At 46.9% G+C, this 21,047-nt stretch overlaps 1 protein-coding gene across 3 annotated transcripts in view; it reads left to right on the top strand.

Moving 5' to 3' along the window:
* DGKQ (diacylglycerol kinase theta) overlaps positions 1-21,047 on the top strand; it is a 1,656,676-nt gene that overhangs the window by 924,129 nt on the left and 711,500 nt on the right. The window contains exon 7 of one of the 3 annotated variants that reach the window (XM_069626395.1): positions 19,505-19,573. The exons of the other annotated variants lie outside the window; for them this stretch is intronic. Within the exon in view, the coding sequence (XP_069482496.1) occupies positions 19,505-19,573 (69 nt within the window). The remainder of the gene's footprint in view (positions 1-19,504; positions 19,574-21,047) is intronic. 3 annotated transcript variants of the gene reach the window in all.

The following is a 21,047-nucleotide window of genomic DNA, read 5'->3' as shown; positions in this document are numbered from 1 at the left end:
CATGTGCATTTTAAGTTTTAAAAACAACATTATTCAAAGTGAATTGAAAACCAGGGGAAGACAACAAAATCTTGAGCTATATCTCGTTATGCTCCACAGTATATTTTCTGCCAACAATATTACACAGCTCTGTGTTCTTGATGCCTGCTTAATTCTTTTGGATATTGCAAATACACTATATACATATGGCGCAGTGCCATTTCCTTTTTGAATTTGTCCTTGTGTCTTTAAAATTGATCAGGCAACAGTTGAAGAAATTTGCAATTTCCGTTTGTGTCTTTAAAGTATGAAATCAGGCCTCAAGTATTGTCACGTAGACAGTTTCTGTTAAAATAATCACAATTTAACATTGAAAATGAACTGTATTGAAAAGGACCTTAGAAATGGTTGCAGTCTGTGAAAGATTCTGTTACTTTGTTGAAACATTTTCTTTAGCATGCAGACATTTATTTCCTTCACATTTTTCAGGGACATGCTTTTCATCATGTCGGCAAGTAAAATGCACAATCCAATAGGAGGCATACTTTTTTGATTGGTGCCTCCCGCTCTTTCAGAAAGGCTTCTCTTTTGCCAGTTTCTTTTAGGCCATTATCTGCGTTGGGTTTCATAATTCCTCACAACGTGAAAGGGCACTCTGGCATGAACAGCAGTGGTGTTCAGGCAAGAGACGTACAGCAATGTCAATTGCTCAAGAATGCGTCTTTGGAAGGTCTAGAAGGAGCGGACTTAAAAGTTCTTGTGCTCCTTAAAATGGACCAGGTGGACAGAGCCCCTTCAGAATACCTTGGCATTGGATGCTCGGCAGCCTTGAGTTGGGCTTATAGGAGGTTTTACTGTAGTTGAGCCAATGTCAAGATGTTTTGAGTCATTTGTTCTCACTGGCGGGTTGTTTGAGGTGCAGACTCCTGTTTGGTTGAATCAGCGTTCAGGGTGGTCGAGTCGTTGGCTTTAAACAGTTTGGGATGGCAGCTAAGTCACGGGCGAAATTATGCTTTTGCTGGGTTGAATCAGCGCTCCAGACTGGGGAGTCCATGGCTTCCAGCAGGTTGAGGCAGCATGCACATTTATTGCCTCCTCGAGCTGGCTATCTGATTATTGTTGCAGTCTGCAGCAATGGTTTGAACCAGTGTTTTGGTGGCTCAAAGTTCTGCAAGGGTTCTGAAGGTTCAGTGAGCATCAAAAACGCAGCTGGTCCTCTGGTGGCTCAAAGTGTGTCAAGCAGGATCACACTGCTCGCAGTTGCCCCAAAGCAATGAAACAGGGACCAAGCTGCTTCTGGACTTTTGGGTTGCTTCGAGGTCCAATCCAGGGTCCCGAGGGCAGGGTGAGTTCTTTAGTTCTGCAATTGCGCTCCAGGAAGTTGGCTGGCACCTACAGGAGGTCCTCTACCTCCATTGAGCAGGACTCTGGTTCTAGTGCAACAGCCAGAAGAGGCGCCTGGGTCCACAGCAGTTCACCCATACTGTCCCCTGGAGATGCTTACAGAGCACAGCTTCCCTCTCCTTGGATGCCTTCTCTCTTCGCCTCTCTTATAGAGGACTTCTGAATAACCTCTATTCCCAGCAGAGGTTCAGTGAATCCTACTTCTTGTCAGTGGTGGACCCAGGGGTGGGGCAGCAGGGTGGCTGCGCCCTCCTCAACCCTCCATGGTACCCAGTGTGTCCCCCAGCCTCCCGCTGCTGCCCTATTATATGTCCCATTGGCACCAAAAGCTTCCTCTGCTACTGCTTCTTGTTTTGGGGGAGTCCCAGGATAAATCGGAGAACGAGGGGGATCCACCTCCTTACAAAGGCTAAGGGCCTGATTCACAGAGCGTTTTCCTTTGGGATTGCGCCACTATAAAGCACTTCTGTGAATCAGGCCCAAAATATGACAGGGGATTGAGCGAAAGCAAGACTGCTGTAAAGGGACCTATCTATGCTTTTGCAACAAGTGACTTTGCCTCATACATCACACCCAAAGTGCTTTGTATTGCAGGAAATGGGGGTTGAGAGGGAAGGTCGTTTTTTTCGAGAGCCCTGCCAGAAACAAAGATAATGGAATCAGTCTCTCGGCGTACTACTCTTCTCTGGCTACTCTTAACTCCATCGCCTTCCCATGTCTGCTGACTTCAAAGGGACTCCAGTTGTCAGCACCCTGCTACAAGTGTATTTTTGTTGTGTCAGTGCTGCTTTTAAAGCACTGACTTGCAGGAGATCTACTGTTGTGGGTTACTGTACCCTGGGCGGAAGGTGTTACTCTTACTGCAGGAAGATCAAAGAGGCAGCTTCCTGTCGTTGTCTCACATGGGCACTGTAGAGACATTGAGGCTGGATGGCTAATGCACATTTACTTGTCATAGTTTAGCCCTGCTTACAAAGTTGACACTAGTAGGATATTAAATTGGTGTGGCTGTTTTGGTACGTTTGAGATAGGAGACGGATCAGAGGAGATATTTTGCACCAAAGTGATTTTATTAAAGGAATAAATGCATTGTTGTCCGTAGCTCTAAGATGAATGCCCTATTCTTCAAAGAAAATTTATAAACAGATCGTCACACAAAAACTCTGTCCAAACCTACTCTATACTAAACTCTGATCCCACTACTGTCACAAAGGGGTAACCTAAAGTAAGTCTAGGAAAGAATTACTTCCTCCCCTCTTGTTTGGCTGGTGGTAGTTTGTTTTCTGACCTCCACCAAAAAGCGACCTCAATATTTTTTTTCATGCCCTATGCCTGTTGCTAATCACAAGTGTTTGTTAGTATTTCTCCTATCTTGGTAGAGGTTGGTCTTGGCCCCTACTCAAATGTTCCTTTTGCTCCCAGCCAGTCCACTGAGTTGGGTAATTCATTTAGTTCAAGCCCTAATTTTTTCCAAGGTCTCTGGAAAGGTGCTCTCATTTGGAGGAAATCTGCTCTTGAATCGTAGATTTGCCAGTGTTCTTGTGGTTGCATATGTCCCTCACCATCGCTTGGGGTATTTTCCTGCTCTTAAGCCCTTCCTGCTTGCTTGATTTTCTCCTCCCCTTATGAGGTTTCTTGTTTTATATCTTGTGGTGGGCAATGGGGCTTCCCCGCCCAGTTTGGGTTTTCTCACCCCCTTTTGGGGTTTCTTGTCCAGCTCTGCAAGGCTATCGGGCTCTTGGGCCTTGGTTTGGGTATCGGTTCTCACACTCCCTTGTGCGGTCTCTTGCTGTACAGCCCACCATGGGCTAAAAGGCTTCTTAGCCTTATTTCAGGAATCTGTTTTCTTGACCCTTCATGAGGTCTCATGTTGGTCAGCCCAGCAATGGCTATTTAGTGGCCTCAACGCCCTCTACCCACTCCTCGATTGTATACCTGCTCTCTGACGGCGGTGATCATTTTGGAAGGGGGTCTCTCCAGCCAGCGCACCACTGCACTTCTGACTCCTGGGCTTTAACTGTCAGTTCTTCCCATCCTGGACAGTAGGGTTCTTGGCATCTGCTCTGGTGGATGCCGATCTTCGTTTTGGCTATCTGTGGCAGCTCTGAGCTCTTCCACCTTACTAGATTATGGCAGCATTAAGCAGTCTTCCCTGTTTCTCTGCCCACCATGCTGACAGTGTGGTGCTGCCTCCAGGCTCCTCCTGTGAGGGAAATGTTCCCTTCTCCGCATTGCCTCTCAGGCCAGCTTCTTGCATTGTTGCTGTTTCTTGCTCTATGGGTCGGGATCGAGATGGAAGACGGAATTGGTTCTGCCGTGCACGCAAGGAGAACCACCCCAGGTTAAAAACCAAACCATCCAGATTTATAGGGCCCTGCACATCCTCAATTTCCATATAGCCAACGAATACTTGGGATTTGGTACATGAGGGAGGATGATTACAAATCCTGCATGGGGTGTCCTTGTCCAACAGTACGGCTTCCAAAGAAGGATCTTGTTTGACCTGTTCCCTAGGTTTTAAGCAAAGCGGGCTCACCTCCCTAGTTCCAAAGGGTTTGCTCTCCCTTGGGGAGAATGGGCAAATTTCCTAGATTGGTCACACTGTATGATTATGTGGCCTTAGTAGCCACCATGCCACTCACACTGGTAACTGAAGGGATAGCCCGAATACGTCAGAACATTGGGCTAAAGATACTAGGTCAACAATGGGGGTCTGTTCTGACGTGTAGCGTTTTCTGGGGTCTACTATTGTGCTAAAGTAGACCTGGATTATTTCTATTATGTCAAAATCAGTACATAAACACTTTAAATGTGAAAGATGCACAAGAAGGAATTTCAGACACAGATAGATATTGAGCTGTCAGCTTTTTAAATTTATTTTGCTGCTGAATGCATTTATTAATCATGCATTTTTTGATATTGAGCTGTCAGCTTTTTAAATTTATTTTGCTGTTAGATGCATTTAATAATCATGCATCAGTATTAGTTAAGAAAAAAAGGTATATTGTTAAAAAGAACAGTTGCGAGCTGCAAAGGGTTCAATCACAAAAACAGGGTTTGCAAAACGATTAATTCTTAATATTTCCTCAAACAGCTGTTTTTGACAAAACAAATTTGTAACCACCACCTAAAGTGACTAGTGATTAAGATATAAAACATACATAGCAAACATAACAACCAAAACAAAAGTAATAAATGGAAAAGCTTTGGGTTATGTGTATCCAGGCTGGAGGGTGACCTAACAGGCGGTCGACGTCTAGATATGGATCAGGAAAGATGTTGTGACCAGGCAAAGTATTGAGGTACTGGTCAAAGGGACGTTTCGGCTTGGAGCCTTCATCTAGGGCCTGGGGTAGGTCTCCCTAAAAATAGAAACAGGGGGACTGCATTAGTGTCTGAGTGAAAAGTTTAAAGCTGTTGTTTTAAAAACACATGACATAATAATCTCCGTGAATGTAGTACACCACTCTAAAAATCAAGGACAAGGAAGACACGGGACTGACCTTGGGGGGTGCAGATCTGTTAAGATCTGAAGTTAATGTAACTCATGGATGGCAAGAGATGCTAATTAGTTTGGTCTTCTGGCAGTTAGCTATGGATTGCTGCAAAAATCAAGGAACGTGGTTCTGGGTGAGTTTACTATTAGTGGAGGAAAATAACAGAAAGATGTAAAACCAAGTGTGCCATAAAGACAAGTTCTCACCTGACTAGGTTCTAGCTGCGCGACGAGTCTCAGGAAGTACGCAGGGTGCCAGTTGGTTTTGCACTTGATCATTAAGATATGGACCAGCACATAATGGTGGCTGGCTGATAGTTTATGGTCTGTAGTCGTCCTACAAGGGAAGCGAAATGTATGCGCCCGTTACGATAATTCGTAAGGAAAGGGTCTGTGCTGTGTGCCCAAGGAGGAAAAGGACATACCTGGTATTAAGTCCCAGGCTCGCTGCCGGCTGGCGTGTGGGGCCGCGTCTCGGGCTCGCTGCAGGTTGGCGTGTGGGGCCGCGTCTGCTATTTGCGACTAGATCGCTGCGTGCAGGTTAGCGAACTGAAATGCGCCAGGCACTGCACGTCTGTACTGAATGCGCATGCGCATCAGGAGTAGTGTTCTTTGAACTCGCGAGTGCGCATGTGCCGGCCCGCTGTGGAGTAGCGTTGCCGTAGGAACATGTCAATACGAGACACTGGTCTCTTGCGCATGTCCCTTTTGGGACGGAATGGCAATGAAATATATTTGCGCATGTTTTTTTAAAAATAAATAAAGAGAATGCCAGTTGTTATGGATGATTCCAGAGATATCCTGAAGAGGGGTTCCTGCCGGGTGACTACGTAGAACGCATCACAAGTGAAGTTGTGTGCTACGGAAGGAAGGTGGGGAAGCCAGTAAAAGACTAGTAAAGAGCCCGCTTCCCGTAGGCTCATAAAATTACATGAGAAATGGAGATGACAGAAGGAGAGGAAACTCAGGAGATTTTCACTAGTATAAAAGTGTGTAATTATCTACAAAAACGCGTGGGATCTAACTCATTCAACCCAGTTGTAGTACTTTTCAATTTAAAAATCCACCAAGCTTCTTTGTGATTGAGTGAGTTGGTGGCATTGCTTGTATTTGATACTGAATCAGCTACCCACCATAGGATGTCATCTGGGCCATGGTGGTTTTCAGTATAATGTTGTACCATTGGGGCTGTGGCAGATTTGCACCGGATTCGAGATCTGTGCTCTCCTATCCTTTTGTGGATTTGCCTTGTTGTTTGGCCCACATAGCGCAAACCGCAAGGACATTCAATGATGTAGATTACATTGGCTGTTTTGCAATTTGTGAACTGTCTGAGTTCCCAGTCTTTTTCGCCAATCCTAAATGAAGACATTTTCCTAGTAAATCTACATACTGTGCAGGTGCCACAGGGGTGATGTCCCTTTATTTCCCGCATATTCCAGAGCGTTGATCTTTGAGATTTTTTCTCCAGTCTTGCATGTGATAACATGTCCTTCAGATTCTTGGATCTTTTCAGCGCCATTCTTGGTGTTTTTTCTTCTGGCAAACTCAATTGTACCAGGGGCCAGAACTTTTTCAAGATCCTTTTTAGTTTAGTTGTATCAGGGCTGAACGTGGAGACAAATGTAAGGGTCTCATCTCGGTCCAGATTTTTCATTTTGGGTGTTAATAGACTTTCCCTGGGCGTGTATTTGGCTCTTTTGATAGACCGACTGACAAGTTTTCTGGGATATCCTCTTTCTCGTAGTTTGCTTTCGAGCTTTTTTGCATGTTCTTGAAATGTATTCATTTCGGTGCAATTACGCCTTAATCGTAGAAATTGGCCATACGGGAGGTTATCCCTTAAGTTCCTTGGATGATGACTTTTGTAATGAAGTAGAGTGTTCCTCTCGGTCTCCTTTGTGTAGAGGTCGCATTGTAATTTGCCATTCTTGGCTAAGATGGTCAGGTCCAAAAAGTTAATGGCATTATTACTGTTTTGCATAGTGAATTTTATCTCTTGGGTCTGCGTATTGATCCACTCGAAAAATGAGGTGAGGCTATTTTCATCTCCGTTCCATATAAGGATGACATCGTCAATGTATCTAAACCATGACGAGATTTTGTTTTGGAACGGGTTGGATATGTCTATAACATGTTTCCTCTCAAATTCTGCCATAAAAATTATAGCCAGACTCGGGGCAAATGCAGCTCCCATCGCCGTTCCACTTATTTGGAGATAGTATTCGTCATCGAACGTGAAAAAGTTGTTGGTTAGTGCGAGTTCAAGTAGTTCCACTATGAAGTTAGTTGGAACTCTTGTTTGAGTCATAAAGTGAGTTAGATGTTGTCTAATACACTCCACCGCTGCTTCTTGTGGGATGTTTGTGTAAAGGCTAACAACATCCATGGTTACTAGGAGTTCCTGCTCGTTGTTGAACTCGCGTCCTTCAAATTTAGAGATGGTTGACATGGTATCTCTGAGGTACGTAGGTGTTTGTTGGCTCAGAGGTTTCAGAAAGTGGTCTATAAATTTACAAATGGGCTCAAGAATAGACCCACATCCTGATACAATCGGTCTTCCTGGGGGATTTTGGCTGTTTTTATGAAGTTTTGGTAGAGCATAGAAGGCCGGTATTCTGTTGTCTGAGGTATTAAGGAAAGTTTCTTCGTGCTCTGTAATCCACTCATGCTCTAATGCAAATTTGGTTGTCTCCTGGATTTTATGTTTTATGGCGACTGAGTGGTCTTTCTTTAGTTTTTTGTAGTTGCCTTCTTCATTCAGTAAGTGCATCACCATTTCTTTGTATTGTGTTATACTCTGAATCACAATCCCACCCCCTTTGTCGGCTGTTTTTATAATCAAGTCTTTGTTTTTGGCTAGGGTGGTTAGGGCCTTGCGTTCCCCTATGGTCAAGTTCTGTCTCAGCTGCTGCTGGTCAGTTTGGAGTTTCCTCATTTCTTTCGTGATGCATTTTTCAAATGTAAGCAAGGAGCTAGGTACTTCGTTTTCCATAGGGTTAAATGTGGATTTTATTCTTAATCCGGTGTCATTTTGTTCTTGGCGAAGGTCCTTGTCCCTGAAGTACACTTTTCTTCTGATACTTCTGAAAAGATTGGATACTTCAGAGTCCAGTTTGAACCAGTCAGTATGTTCTGTAGGTACAAAAGATAAACCTTTGGTAAGGACAGAGATTTCTTCTTTAGAAAGCACATGTCCTGATAGATTAAATATTGGGATTTCCATTATAACCTGCGGTTGACTCTCCTCCTCTGGTTGCGTGGTCCCCATTGGGGGTAGTTGAAAAATTGCATTGCCTGTGGGTGCGGAGGCGGCCTCCAGTATGCGCCTCTGGGGGCCATTTGCCCTAAAAAAGGCATCTGATTAGGGGGTTGATATTGTCCCTGTTGTCTATTTCTGTTCCTGTTTTGGCTAGACTCTCCTGACGAGGAGTCCGAACTGGAAATGTCTGAAAAAGAGACCCATTTGCGTCTATTTCTAGTGGCCGCAGTTTGGTTGGCCAATCTCTCCTGCACGCAGCGATCTAGTCGCAAATAGCAGATGCAGCCCCACACGCCAACCTGCAGCGAGCCCGAGACGCAGCCCCACACGCCAGCCGGCAGCGAGCCTGGGACTTAATACCAGGTATGTCCTTTTCCTCCTTGGGCACACAGCACAGACCCTTTCCTTACGAATTATCGTAACGGGTGCATACATTTCGCTTCCCTTGTAGGACGACTACAGACCATAAACTATCAGCCAGCCACCATTATGTGCTGGTCCATATCTTAATGATCAAGTGCAAAACCAACTGGCACCCTGCGTACTTCCTGAGACTCGTCGCGCAGCTAGAACCTAGTCAGGTGAGAACTTGTCTTTATGGCACACTTGGTTTTACATCTTTCTGTTATTTTCCTCCACTAATAGTAAACTCACCCAGAACCACGTTCCTTGATTTTTGCAGCAATCCATAGCTGACTGCCAGAAGACCAAACTAATTAGCATCTCTTGCCATCCATGAGTTACATTAACTTCAGATCTTAACAGATCTGCACCCCCCAAGGTCAGTCCCGTGTCTTCCTTGTCCTTGATTTTTAGAGTGGTGTACTACATTCACGGAGATTATTATGTCATGTGTTTTTAAAACAACAGCTTTAAACTTTTCACTCAGACACTAATGCAGTCCCCCTGTTTCTATTTTTAGGGAGACCTACCCCAGGCCCTAGATGAAGGCTCCAAGCCGAAACGTCCCTTTGACCAGTACCTCAATACTTTGCCTGGTCACAACATCTTTCCTGATCCATATCTAGACGTCGACCGCCTGTTAGGTCACCCTCCAGCCTGGATACACATAACCCAAAGCTTTTCCATTTATTACTTTTGTTTTGGTTGTTATGTTTGCTATGTATGTTTTATATCTTAATCACTAGTCACTTTAGGTGGTGGTTACAAATTTGTTTTGTCAAAAACAGCTGTTTGAGGAAATATTAAGAATTAATCGTTTTCCAAACTCTGTTTTTGTGATTGAACCCTTTGCAGCTCGCAACTGTTCTTTTTAACAATATACCTTTTTTTCTTAATTAATACTGATGCATGATTATTAAATGCATCTAACAGCAAAATAAATTTAAAAAGCTGACAGCTCAATATCAAAAAATGCACGATTAATAAATGCATTCAGCAGCAAAATAAATTTAAAAAGCTGACAGCTCAATATCTATCTGTGTCTGAAATTCCTTCTTGTGCATCTTTCACATTTAAAGTGTTTATGTACTGATGTTGACATAATAGAAATAATCCAGGTCTACTTTAGCACAATAGTAGTCCCCAGAAAACGCTACACGTCAGAACAGACCCCCATTGTTGACCTACCATGCCACTCACAGGTATTATTAAATGCGTTACGTGCTACCAGGCGTACTATATTATACAAGTATAATGATTTGTATCAGACGTGAAGACAGTGAAAAGTCACCTTTTTCTGCTCTCACTTTGCATTCCAGAAGATGTCACAAATACAAATGTGACATTTGAACCTGCCCCATGCCACAACAGCGCTGGTATGAGGGTGTCAGTAGCTATATTGTTTCAAATGAGTGTTGTATTTGAGTTTGTCAGAAACAGGAGTTCTTATGTAAAGCTCATGTGTGGTGATATTGTGTTCAGCACTCTTACCTAGGACAGAACCATTATAATCAAGGGATGTTAAATGTGAATCATGTATTTCTGAAGTGTAAAGCTAATTATGTTAATGGGGTCTTTCATATAATGATCTTTGAGTTTTAACATGGAAGAGACTTGCCCAGTGACAGCATGCCCTGAGGTATTTAGGGATTGTAGGATCTTCATCTTCACAGAAAGAAGAATACTGCTTCGAGGGGATTGGGTCCTCCGACGTATTCCATATCTATGACATGTAATCACCACAGCTGTGCTGCTTCGGAAACTTTTTTCGGCGTCTGCGTCCTGCGTCGATGACGTCGATGCGCCGTCGTCGAGGACCTCGTCCGACGTCATCCGATGTGATAAGTAGGACGCACGACGCCCGTAGCCTCAGTTCCGTTTTTTCCGCGAACGTGTTGCTTCGTGATTCTCGGTTCACGCCTCGACTCTTTAGAGTTCTGTTCTTCTCGGTTCTTCGAACCTGTTCGTTTTGTGAAAATCCTTCATGTGAAGATGTCTTCTACTTAGTCTTCGACCCCGCGTCCGGGTTTCAAGAAGTGCGGGGAGTGTGGGTCCAAGATGTCGGTGACAGACTCGCACGACGCCTGCCTCTGGTGCCTCGGGGAGGCCCACGACACGGATGACTGTATCGACTGCCAGTCGCTCACGTCCAAAGCCTTACGCGAACGTAAGAAGAAGTTGTCGGTAGGTCGGGTGTCCAAGCCCAGGAAGTCGTAGTCTGCGGGGCTTTCGACGGATGATTCGAGGGGTGACTCTCCGCGTCATCGTCGGAAGTCTCGTGGGTCTCCTTCTAGGAGTCGGTCTCGCCACTCCTCAGCCTCTTCGAGGCGTTCTCGGAAGCGCCGACACTGGTCGTCTTCCAGGTCCTCTTCGGAGGACTCTGCCCGGCACGCCGCTTACCCCACCAGCCGTGCGACGCCGGAGGAATGGGCTTCCTTCGGGAAGAAAATGCTGGCGATTCTTGAGTCGCAGGGTACTATGCCGTCCGCGCCCCCGAGTGGGGTCGGTCGTGAGAGGTCGAGAGACACCGCTCGCAAGAGTGGTCGGCACGAGTCACGGGAGAGGTCCCGTTCGGACAAGGAGACTCGTTCTCGCCGTACCCGTTCCAGGTCCCGGTCCTCGACGCGTTCGAGACCGTGTGCACCTGTGAGGTCTTCGAGGAAGACATCGACGTCTGAGGCGTCGAGGGCGTTGACAGGCTTTCTCGAGGCTCCGGCTCCGAGGAAGTCGTCGAAGCCGTCGACGCTCAGGTCGTCGAGGGACACGCTCGGGGCTTCGGCCTCGAGGGCTGTGTCGACGCCGCCGATGCTGGAGGCGCTGCATCTGACATCGACGCCGATTTCCTCGACGCCGATCCTCTCGGCACCGATGCCGGTTCTCTCGACGCCGGCGCTGATTCGCTCGACGCCTTTCATGTCGGAGGTTCCCCGTGGCACGGGAGTACCCCCTAGGAAGGCTCTGGTTAAAAGCAAGCATTCTCGGGTGCCTTCTTTTCGCCACCTGGACTATATTTCAGAGGCGGATGAGGATTCTGATGGCCTGGTTCCTAGTCAGGTTCCAGATGAAATTGTCTCGGGCCATAGTCAGTTTGACTATTTGAGACAGTCACTGCATGATGTCAGTGGACTGGACACCTCTCCGGAGGTGGAGTTTGGTAGGCCTGAGCCTGGCTCTCATGCCGATTCCTCGTACCGGCGCCTTATGGCTAGGGTTTCTGAGTACTTGGGATGGTCTGCTCCCCCAGGGGAGTTTGTGCAGGATGATCTGACGGACATCCTTGATGTTGGTCCCCCAACTGATCCGGTACTGCCGTTCCATATGGCTTTACAGAGAAGGGTGGCGGCGGCTTGGACTGCTCCGGAGAGTCTCCCAGCGGTGGGCAGATCCTTGTCGCGAAAATACCATCCAGCCAGTAGCGACCCCTGCTACTTGACCAGGCACCCTACTCCGGAGAGTTTGGTGGTGCAGGCGGCCACGGCCCCGGCAAAGCAGGCGTGGTACCCTACCATCCCTCCTGATAGGGACGACAAACGTTTTGATGGCTGGGCGAAGAAAGTGTTTTCTTCTGGTGGTATGGCGCTTCAGGCGGCCAACTCCATTTGTGCCTTGTCTCGTTTCACACACACTCTGTGGAACTGTGTTGCGTTAGCGGCTGAACATATTCCCGAAGGGGACGAACGTGATGGTTTCCTTGCTATGGTCCAGGATGGTAAGGATGCCATGTCCGAGTCCGTTCAGTCGGGTTTGGACTTAGCTGAATGCGTCAGTAGGTCCATGGCGGCGAGCACCGTGATACGCAGGTTTGCGTGGTTGCGGAAGTCGGGGTTTGCTCCTGATGTGCAGTCTCGGCTCCTCAACATGCCCTTTGACGGTGAACACCTTTTTGGCAGCAAGGCTGACGAGAGCCTTGAGAGGTTGCAGACCTCGAAAGCTGCAGCGAAGTCGTTGGGTGCTGCAGTTCGCCAGCCTCCGCCTTTTCGTACTAGGGGACAGCAGTGGAGGGGTGGTTCCGTTCGCTATTACTCGTCCTTCAGTAAAGCGAGAGGAGCTGGCAGTCAAAGAGGCCAACGCAGGGGTACCAGAGGTGGACGACAGGGTACCCGTGGTGCCAAGGCCGCTCGGGCAGTTGCCTCTTTGCCCTCAGGTAACGCCGCAGCCGCTCCCATTCAGTCATGAGGCCATGTCCCATGGTTCGCCGGTTGGGGGAAGGCTGGCGCAGCATCTTGTAGAGTGGCAAGCCATTACTTCAGATGTGTGGGTTCTGGAGATCATAACCCACGGCTACTGTCTTCCCTTTCGGCAAAGGCCTCGCGACAATCTCTTTGCAGAGTCCGGATCCGCTCCTTGCGCAGGAAATTCAAGCCCTGCTGGAGAAAGGCGCCATAGAACTGGTGCCTGTAGCGGAGAGGAACAAGGGATGGTATTCCCCTTATTTTTTGATTTCGAAGAATGACGGGGGATTGAGACTCATCATGGACTTGCGCGGTTTGAACAAACTCCTCAGGAAGGACAAGTTCAAGATGGTTACTCTCTCTCAAGTCCTCCAGGCCCTTCAGCTTCAGGACTGGTTGGTGTCACTCGACCTCAGGGATGCTTACTTCCATGTGCCGATCCAACCCAAGCACAAGAAGTACCTGAGGTTCGCGGTTGGCGACTCGCACTTTCAGTTTCGGGTCCTGCCGTTCGGATTGACCTCCGCCCCGAGGGTTTTCACCAAGCTCATGGTGGTGGTGGCAGCGCATCTCAGGCAAGGGGGGATTCACGTCTGGACGATTGGTTGATCAGGGGGAGCTCTCCCGAGCAAGTCCTGGATCATCTGTCCGTCACCTGCCACTCCCTTCACAGGCTGGGCTTCTCCCTCAATTTAAAGAAGTCCCATTTGACGCCAACACAGCGGCTCCAGTACATCGGAGCAGTGCTCGACACTTCCCTGGGGCAGTGTTTTCCTCCCCAGGTGAGGGCTCTTCACATTCAGCAGATGGTGCACAAGTTTCAGCATGCCCAGACGCTTCCAAGAGTTCGAGTTCTTGAGGTTGCTCGGCCTCATGGCATCCTGCATTCTTCTGGTGCCAGAGGCTCGCCTGCGGATGAGATCTTTGCAGTGGGCGCTCAAGGCGCAATGGTCGCAGTCCTCCGGCAGGATGTCGGACCCGGTTCAGGTGCCGCCCTCGGTCGCCCAGGACCTTCTGTGGTGGGCCGTCGAAGGCAACTTGATGAAGGGGGCTCCATTTTGGCTTCCCTGGCCGGAGGTGACGATCGTGACGGATGCATCCCTCACGGGTTGGGGAGCTCATGCCAACGGGCTGACAGTCAGCGGTCGTTGGTCTCCGTCGGAGTCCAGACTCCACATCAATCTGTTGGAGCTGAGGGCCGTCAGGCTAGCCCTGAAGGCTTTTCTGCCGACTGTGCGAGGAAAAAGTGTCCTGATCCTGACGGACAACACAGTGGCCATGCACTACCTCAACAAAAAGGGGGGGGCAGGGTCACTTCCTCTCTGCAGGGAGGCGATGCAGCTCGAGTTCTGGGCCATCCAGCAGGAAGTTTCGATCTCGGCAGTTCATCTGGCCGGAGACGAAAACGTGACGGCGGACGCTCTGAGCAGGCAGAGCACGATCTCTCACGAGTGGGAGTTGGCTCAGGAGATTCTCCTGGAGATCTTCGCCCTTTGGGGGACCCCTCAAGTGGATCTCTTCGCCTCCAGTGTCAATCGGATGTGCGAAAGGTTTTGCTCGCGGGAATTTTCTCCAAAAGAAGCCTTAGGAGACGCGTTCGTGGTGGAGTGGTCATTCCCGCTGCTGTACGCGTTTCCTCCAGTCCCCGTCCTCCCGCAAGTGCTGCGGAGGTTACGGAAGTTCGGTTCCCGGATGATCCTCATTGCTCCGGCATGGGCTCGGAGGACGTGGTACCCGGACCTTCTCGACTTGTCCATCTGCCCTCCGCGTCGTCTTCCCTACCGAGACGATCTGCTCTCACGGGAGGGGGGGTCAGGTTCTCCATCCAGAGGTCAGATCCCTCAACCTTCACGCTTGGCTTCTGAAAGGTTGAGGTATAGGGATTGGGACCTCCCTGAAGACGTGATGGAGGTGTTGCTTTCGGCCCGAAGGCCAGCAACAAAGTCTCTGTGCCGTTGGCGTAAGTTCTGCAACTGGTGCAGAGTTCAGAATGTGGATCCTTTGGCATGTGACATCCCCATGGTTCTGTCCTTTTTACTTTCTTTGGCCCACAGGGGCTTGCAAGTGGGTACCATTAAAGGTTACCTGGCGGCGCTGTCCATCTTTAAGCGCTCGTCTGAAGAGTATTCTTACTTTAAAATCCCTTTAATTTCACAGTTTCTGAAAGGGCTCACTAATGTGTTCCCTCCGTCACCTTTCCTGGTGCCCGGTTGGGATTTAAACCTTGTTCTTAAGTTTCTTATGGGTGCTCCATTTGAACCTTTACATTCTTGCCCTTTGAGGCTGTTAACTCTGAAAACTGTGTTTTTAGTTGCGGTTACTTCCGCTCGCAGAGTGAGTGAGTTACAGGCACTTTCAGTTAAGCCACCCTTCACTGTATTTCACAAGGACAGGGTTGTCCTTAGAGTTCGTCCTTCTTTTCTTCCGAAGGTAGTGACGGAATTTCATTTGGCCCAGAAGGTTGTTCTTCCGGCATTCTATCCTCCTCCGCATCCTGGTAAGGAAGAGGAGAGGCTCCATAGGCTTGATCCTAGGAGAGCTTTAAGCTTTTATGTTTCGCGCATGTCCCGGGTCAGAGTGGACGATCAACTCTTTATTGGTTACGCTGGAAAGCGTTTAGGGCAAGCTGTGACAAAACAGACTTTGTCTCGCTGGATTATTTTGGCCATCTCGGAGTGCTACCGCTTGGCGGGTAAGGACCCACCGGCTGGCTTGCGGGCCCATTCTACCAGGGGTATGGCTGCATTTACTGCCCTGCAGAGGGATGTTCCTATTCGCAACATCTGTGATGCAGCCACCTGGGCTTCAGTACATACATTTGTACGTCACTATTCCCTTGATTCCATCCGAGCACAGGATCTGGCCTTTGGCAAGGCGGTCCTTTGCTCTGCTATTTGATTGGCTATTCTAAATTTTGATTCTAAATTCTTTCCCTCCTCCTTGCTCTGGTACTGCTTTGGGAGTCTGTCATAGATATGGAATACGTCGGAGGACCCAATCCCCTCGAAGTTACTTTCTTACCTGGTAACGTTCTTTCGATGGGATGGTCCGACGACGTATTCCATATCGCTCCCGCCCTGCCTTCCCCGCTGCAGAATTTCTTTTGCGATTGCAGCTTACGTTCCGCAAGGCTTTGTGTCTGACTGGCAGTTGACTAATGTCACACGTTCTGGGGGAAAAAACTACAACTGAGGCTACGGGCGTCGTGCGTCCTACTTATCACATCGGATGACGTCGGAGGAGGTCCTCGACGACGGCGCATTGACGTCATCAACGCAGGACACAGACGCCGAAAAAAGTTTCCGAAGCAGCACAGCTGTGGTGATTATATGTCATAGATATGGAATACGTCGTCTGACCATCCCATCGAAAGAACGTTACCAGGTAAGAAAGTAACTTGTTCATCTCTCCCAATGGAGTCGCCACTTCTCCCCAACAGCCATCTCCTCCCACGTGATCCTCCCTCATAATACTACCCCAGGGTCAGGATGAGGTAGAGACTGCCTTCCCGTGGTCACATGGTAGAAGATTTTAGGCTGAGGATCAGTGATGACTCCGAAGGATTCATCACAGCATACTGGACGTGGAACAGTAAAATAAAATGTGATGCAGAGCAAAATGTATGAGAAGGATGATATAACGAAATAAGAAAACAAAGATGGGGGGGCTAAGGTGTGAATGCATTTCGAAACAAGACAGAGGAATTAATATTCAAAACATTGCTGGATGGGCAACCAATTGAGATGGGCAAGCTGTTGGGTAATATGAGCAGAAAGAGGGAGGCAAAAAATAATGAAGTAGAATTTTTGAAGAAGAAAAGGTAAGCCGATGACACACTTTCTGCATATTATAAAGATGAAAATGGAAGGATTTTACTACCATGGTTATTTCAGCATGGAGGGGAAAGGAAGGATAATAGATTGTGGGCCTGATTGGAAAATGTAAGCTGAAGTGATGGAAAAGATATAAAAGGAAGGGGAAGAATTTTTGGCGAAGCTGCTAAACGGATTTATGTTTTATTAGGATTAAGGCAAAGAAAACCAGCTTAAATTGGCAGCAAAGGATCTACAATCAACTAGGGGAGGAAACTGTGAGGCCCAGATCAGAGTCTCAGATAGGGAGGTTATGTTGACCTAGGTGTTTTGGTGTGGAGCCATTCCTTGAAGAGGAAGGTCTTGAGCTCTTTCCTGAATTGTCGAATCGAAGGGGCGAGTCTGATGTTGATGGGGAAGAGGTTCCAGAATCTCAGGGTGCACACAGAGAAGCCCTGTCTTCTTGTTCTTTCCTTCCTGCGGGGCGGGGTTTAAGTCTGCATATGCCCTGATTTCTGGTGGATCACAGGCCTCCAGAGATGTGGAGTTTCTCAGTGAGGTAGCTTGGTGACTTCAGAGTGACAGTTTATAGATGATGCAACAGGGTTTGAATATAGATTTGAAGATGATACAGGCTTGCAGTGGAAGCCAGTGCAGTTCGATCAGTTTCAGATTGATGTGGTAGAATTTGTAGAGTCCTTTGATGAGTCCTGTGCTGCATGCAGGGCACCACTCTGGCTGCCAAGGTAGTCACTGGAAGGCCATCCAAAAGGGCATTGAAACCATCCAGGTGGGAGAGGACAAAGGCTTGGACATCTGATCTGAAGTTGTTTTCTGGGATGAAGGGCTTAAATTTCCACAGGAGAGAAAGTTGGTACCAAGCTGTGTGTGTCTTCTTTGCTATGTGCCATTTGAAGGTGAGGTGTCTGTCGATGTCGAACCCAAGGGACTTGGCACAGGTGGCCAGCATTGGTGTGAAGCCCTCTAGGTTCATAGCAGAAACTGCGTTTGGATGTCAAGGTGTTCGGTGCTGTTGGTCTGTAGTAGGAATTCAGTCTTGGAGGGGTTAAGTTTTAGGTAAGCACTGGACATCCAAGACTGGATCATTGTTGGCAGGCCTTCTGCCTACAGATGTCTTCGATTGAGAATATCTTGATGTAGATCTGCTAGATATTTGCATATTGGTGGATGTGGATGTTGTGTGGAGCGAGGAGGGTTCTGAACGGTTCCATGTAAATATTAAAGATCACAGGGGACAGGATGGATCCTTGAGGGACTCCACAGGTGATGGTTAGATGTGGGGTAACCTGGAGGAATCCATTTGTACCAACTGTTGACCATTAGCAAGGTAGGATTTGAACCAGCTGAGGAAGATCTCACTGTTCCCCCATGGAGCAAAGATACTAAATAAGTATGTCATCAGCATAGAGATGAATTGAAACCCACAGTCAGATTTCAAAGAAGCTAAAGAAGAGGTATAGAGGGTAAAGAGATGTGACCCGAGAACAGAACCCTGAGGTTAAGGGGAAGAAAGAGGATGAGAAGAAGAGCCTTTCAAAGAAACAGTAACAGAATGATTGGACAGATTGGCATTAAACCAACTAAGGAGAGTGCCAGAAGAACTCAAAGAAGAAAGAGTTGATAGCAAAGTGGGGTGATCAACCATGACAAAGGAAGCACTCAAATGTATCAGAATGGAAGATAATTCAGTTGAGGTCACAAGAAGAAAGAATAGACTTGGAGACAGATACAAGAGGAGTTTCAGTTGAAAAACCAGAACCAAAACCCGATTGTTGAAGGGTGGGGGGCAAGTAGATTATGAATGTTAAAAGTGCAGAGAAAGTTGAGAGTGGACATGCCTTTCTAAATGTTTGGACAAGTAGGGAAGGAGAAAAAGTAGACATTAGCAATTTCAGAAAAGTCTAGAGTCAGTTTATTTAACAAAGGAATAACACTAGTAATTTTGAACCTAGAGGGAAAGATGCCAGATGACAAAGGAAGATTAAAAAGATTAGCAAAAATAGGAGCCAGAGCAAGAAAAGTATATTTGACGAAAGAAGCAGGTAACGGGTCAGAAGGACCAGCTGTGGGATGGATATGAGAAATCAAGGAAATTGCATCACTCTCGTGAATCTGGGCAAACGAAGAAAAGCATGCAGAAGGAGTAGGGAAAACAACAGTAGGCCAGTCCAAAGATACATGATTTACGAGAAACAATTTTACTTAAAGAAAGTCGAATAGCATCAGTTTTTTTGTCAGGAAGAATTCTGTGACATCATTAGCAGAGAGATTAGATGCAATTGAGGGATCCGGGGAACGAGGAGCAAGCATTGTATTGAAGGTAGAGAAAGGCAATTTATGAGAATTAGCAAGAGAGTGGATGAGAGATTGGAAATATGTGGCTGCGGCCTGCTTTACAGCAGAGGAGAAAGAATTGATTAATGAGGAAAATATCTTATTGAAGAACAACATTGCTTCAGCCAGCAATATTCAGCTTTTCTAATTTGGGTCCAGAGAGTTTTTAAGGATGGAGAAAACCAAGGACGAGGAGATTTGCGCTTTGGAATAAATTAACGAAGAGCGGGGAAAAAGATCTAGTGCAGAAACAATAGCTGCATGAAGTTTAGAAAAACAACTGTCAATATTAGATAAGGAAAGTGACTCAGGATCTTGAAACAACGGGAGGATAGAGTCAGTGAAGGCAGGAACATCAAGATTGCGAAGATCGTGATGTAGAAAGGTAGAAGAAGAAGAGGGAGAAGAAAAGTTATAACTGCCACACAGAAGAAAAAAAGGAAGAAGGGACACACGTGATCAACAGAGGAAACCTCTAAAATCACTACTCATCCCTGTACTCCTATGGAGGAATCATTTCATCACGCAAATGTGATAATGTCAAATAATAGTGACTGTTTAATATACATGAATCTACCTCGAAGTTGTCTTGTTGTTGATGCATGGATTTTCATTTTTGCAGAGGACGATGATGACGTTGATGCACTACCACAGGGGGCAGTGAAAGAAACGCAACCGTCAAATGATTCAAGTAAGTTAAGTAGATCATTTGTAACCTTGAAAACCAGCAACTATTTGTCTTACCCAGGAATAGAAGCTACTCAGTTCCATTGTGTCGCCAAAACAAAAACAAAAAAACCCGTCTGTTTTCAGTTTCCTATATGCGCCTGGGATTGCACCCACAAAGGAATGAGACAAACATATGTTTTTATACAACAATGCACACTGTACACTAATCGCTTTCGAAAGGACCGCCCTTCTTTTTAATTGACAGTATTTTATGGTAACAAACTGCAGGACTCTCTTGCCTTGCTCACAATTTCAGTGGGATGGGTGTAGTTGGTGATTTTGTGTGCAGCTGATGTTTAGCAATGTGTTGGCTCCGATGCTAGAAACATGATGTTGTAAAGCATTGCATTGACACGCACGAGGTTCGCATGTTGGCAAGCAGTGCTTTCTGGGCACGCTGCAACAGGTACTCACTGCTGTTGGGAATGTTCTTATATGGTTGGAAAAGAGCGTGAACTTTAGAGAGAATTCTTTTCACGTTTTACCGGTGTTGGTAATGACGCAGCATGTCTTCAGAGCAAGTATGTCACACCTGTGGAAATCTTCGATTCGTTGCATTTTCTGTGTTAGGATGTTTTGGTGCTGATGCTTAGCGCCTGTTTTGAATTCTGTGATGGACTTCTCTGCTTTCACGCATTAATGCAGTACTACTCGAAAACCCTGCAGTGTTTCCGCTGTGGGAACTTAAGAACGCTAGCACCAAAAGAGGTCATTGACTGTAGGAAGTTTGCATATTCCTAGCACACAACATTCTTATGACCGTGTTTAGCTTTGGTGTAATCAGGGGTGTTGCTAGGACTGGAAAAGACCCGGGGCTACGCTAATGTTGGGACTAGGGGCTAGCTAGCCTTTTGGTTGTAGCTCCTGAGATTCTATCCGGGGCTACAACCAAATGACCAGGGACTATAGCCCCCTTAGGCCCCCCTACCAATATTTCAGGTGAGAGTTATGCCTAATGCTGTGAGGTCCAATGTTGGAACTTATTACCTGTCCTTGGGGTGTGCTAGGTGGCCATCAGCAGAGCAAAATCATCGAAAATCGCTTTCTATGTGACTGTAAAATGGAATTCCTGATACCAAAACTGCTGCGGGTAAACAGAAGTAAATCTAACTTGCCACATGCATGCGATTGAGCAAATATTTCATGATTTTGTGAATTTCGCTAGGTTTAGCTGTTGGAATATCATTTTTACCTTGAAAAATGCAAAACATCACAGCCAACAAATCCTTAAGAATCAGATGCTGGGAAGCAGGTTTCACTGTCCACTTCCTCTATTTTGTTTTTGGCCCTGCATCTCGACCCTAACCTAGGCACGGTATTAATCACGGGAATCATGACCCGTGGTGCAGTGATTGAAATGGTACGTGAAAAAAAACACAAAGGCCCTTCTCATCAGGTATTTTACTATGCACCCTCTTGGAGCTGACGTATCACTT

This window comes from Ambystoma mexicanum, chromosome 6p (assembly GCF_040938575.1).
Source record: "Ambystoma mexicanum isolate Mex_15411 chromosome 6p, UKY_AmexF1_1, whole genome shotgun sequence".
Classification (NCBI taxonomy): Eukaryota; Metazoa; Chordata; class Amphibia; order Caudata; family Ambystomatidae; genus Ambystoma; species Ambystoma mexicanum.
This window is presented reverse-complemented; position numbering and strand designations above follow the sequence as displayed.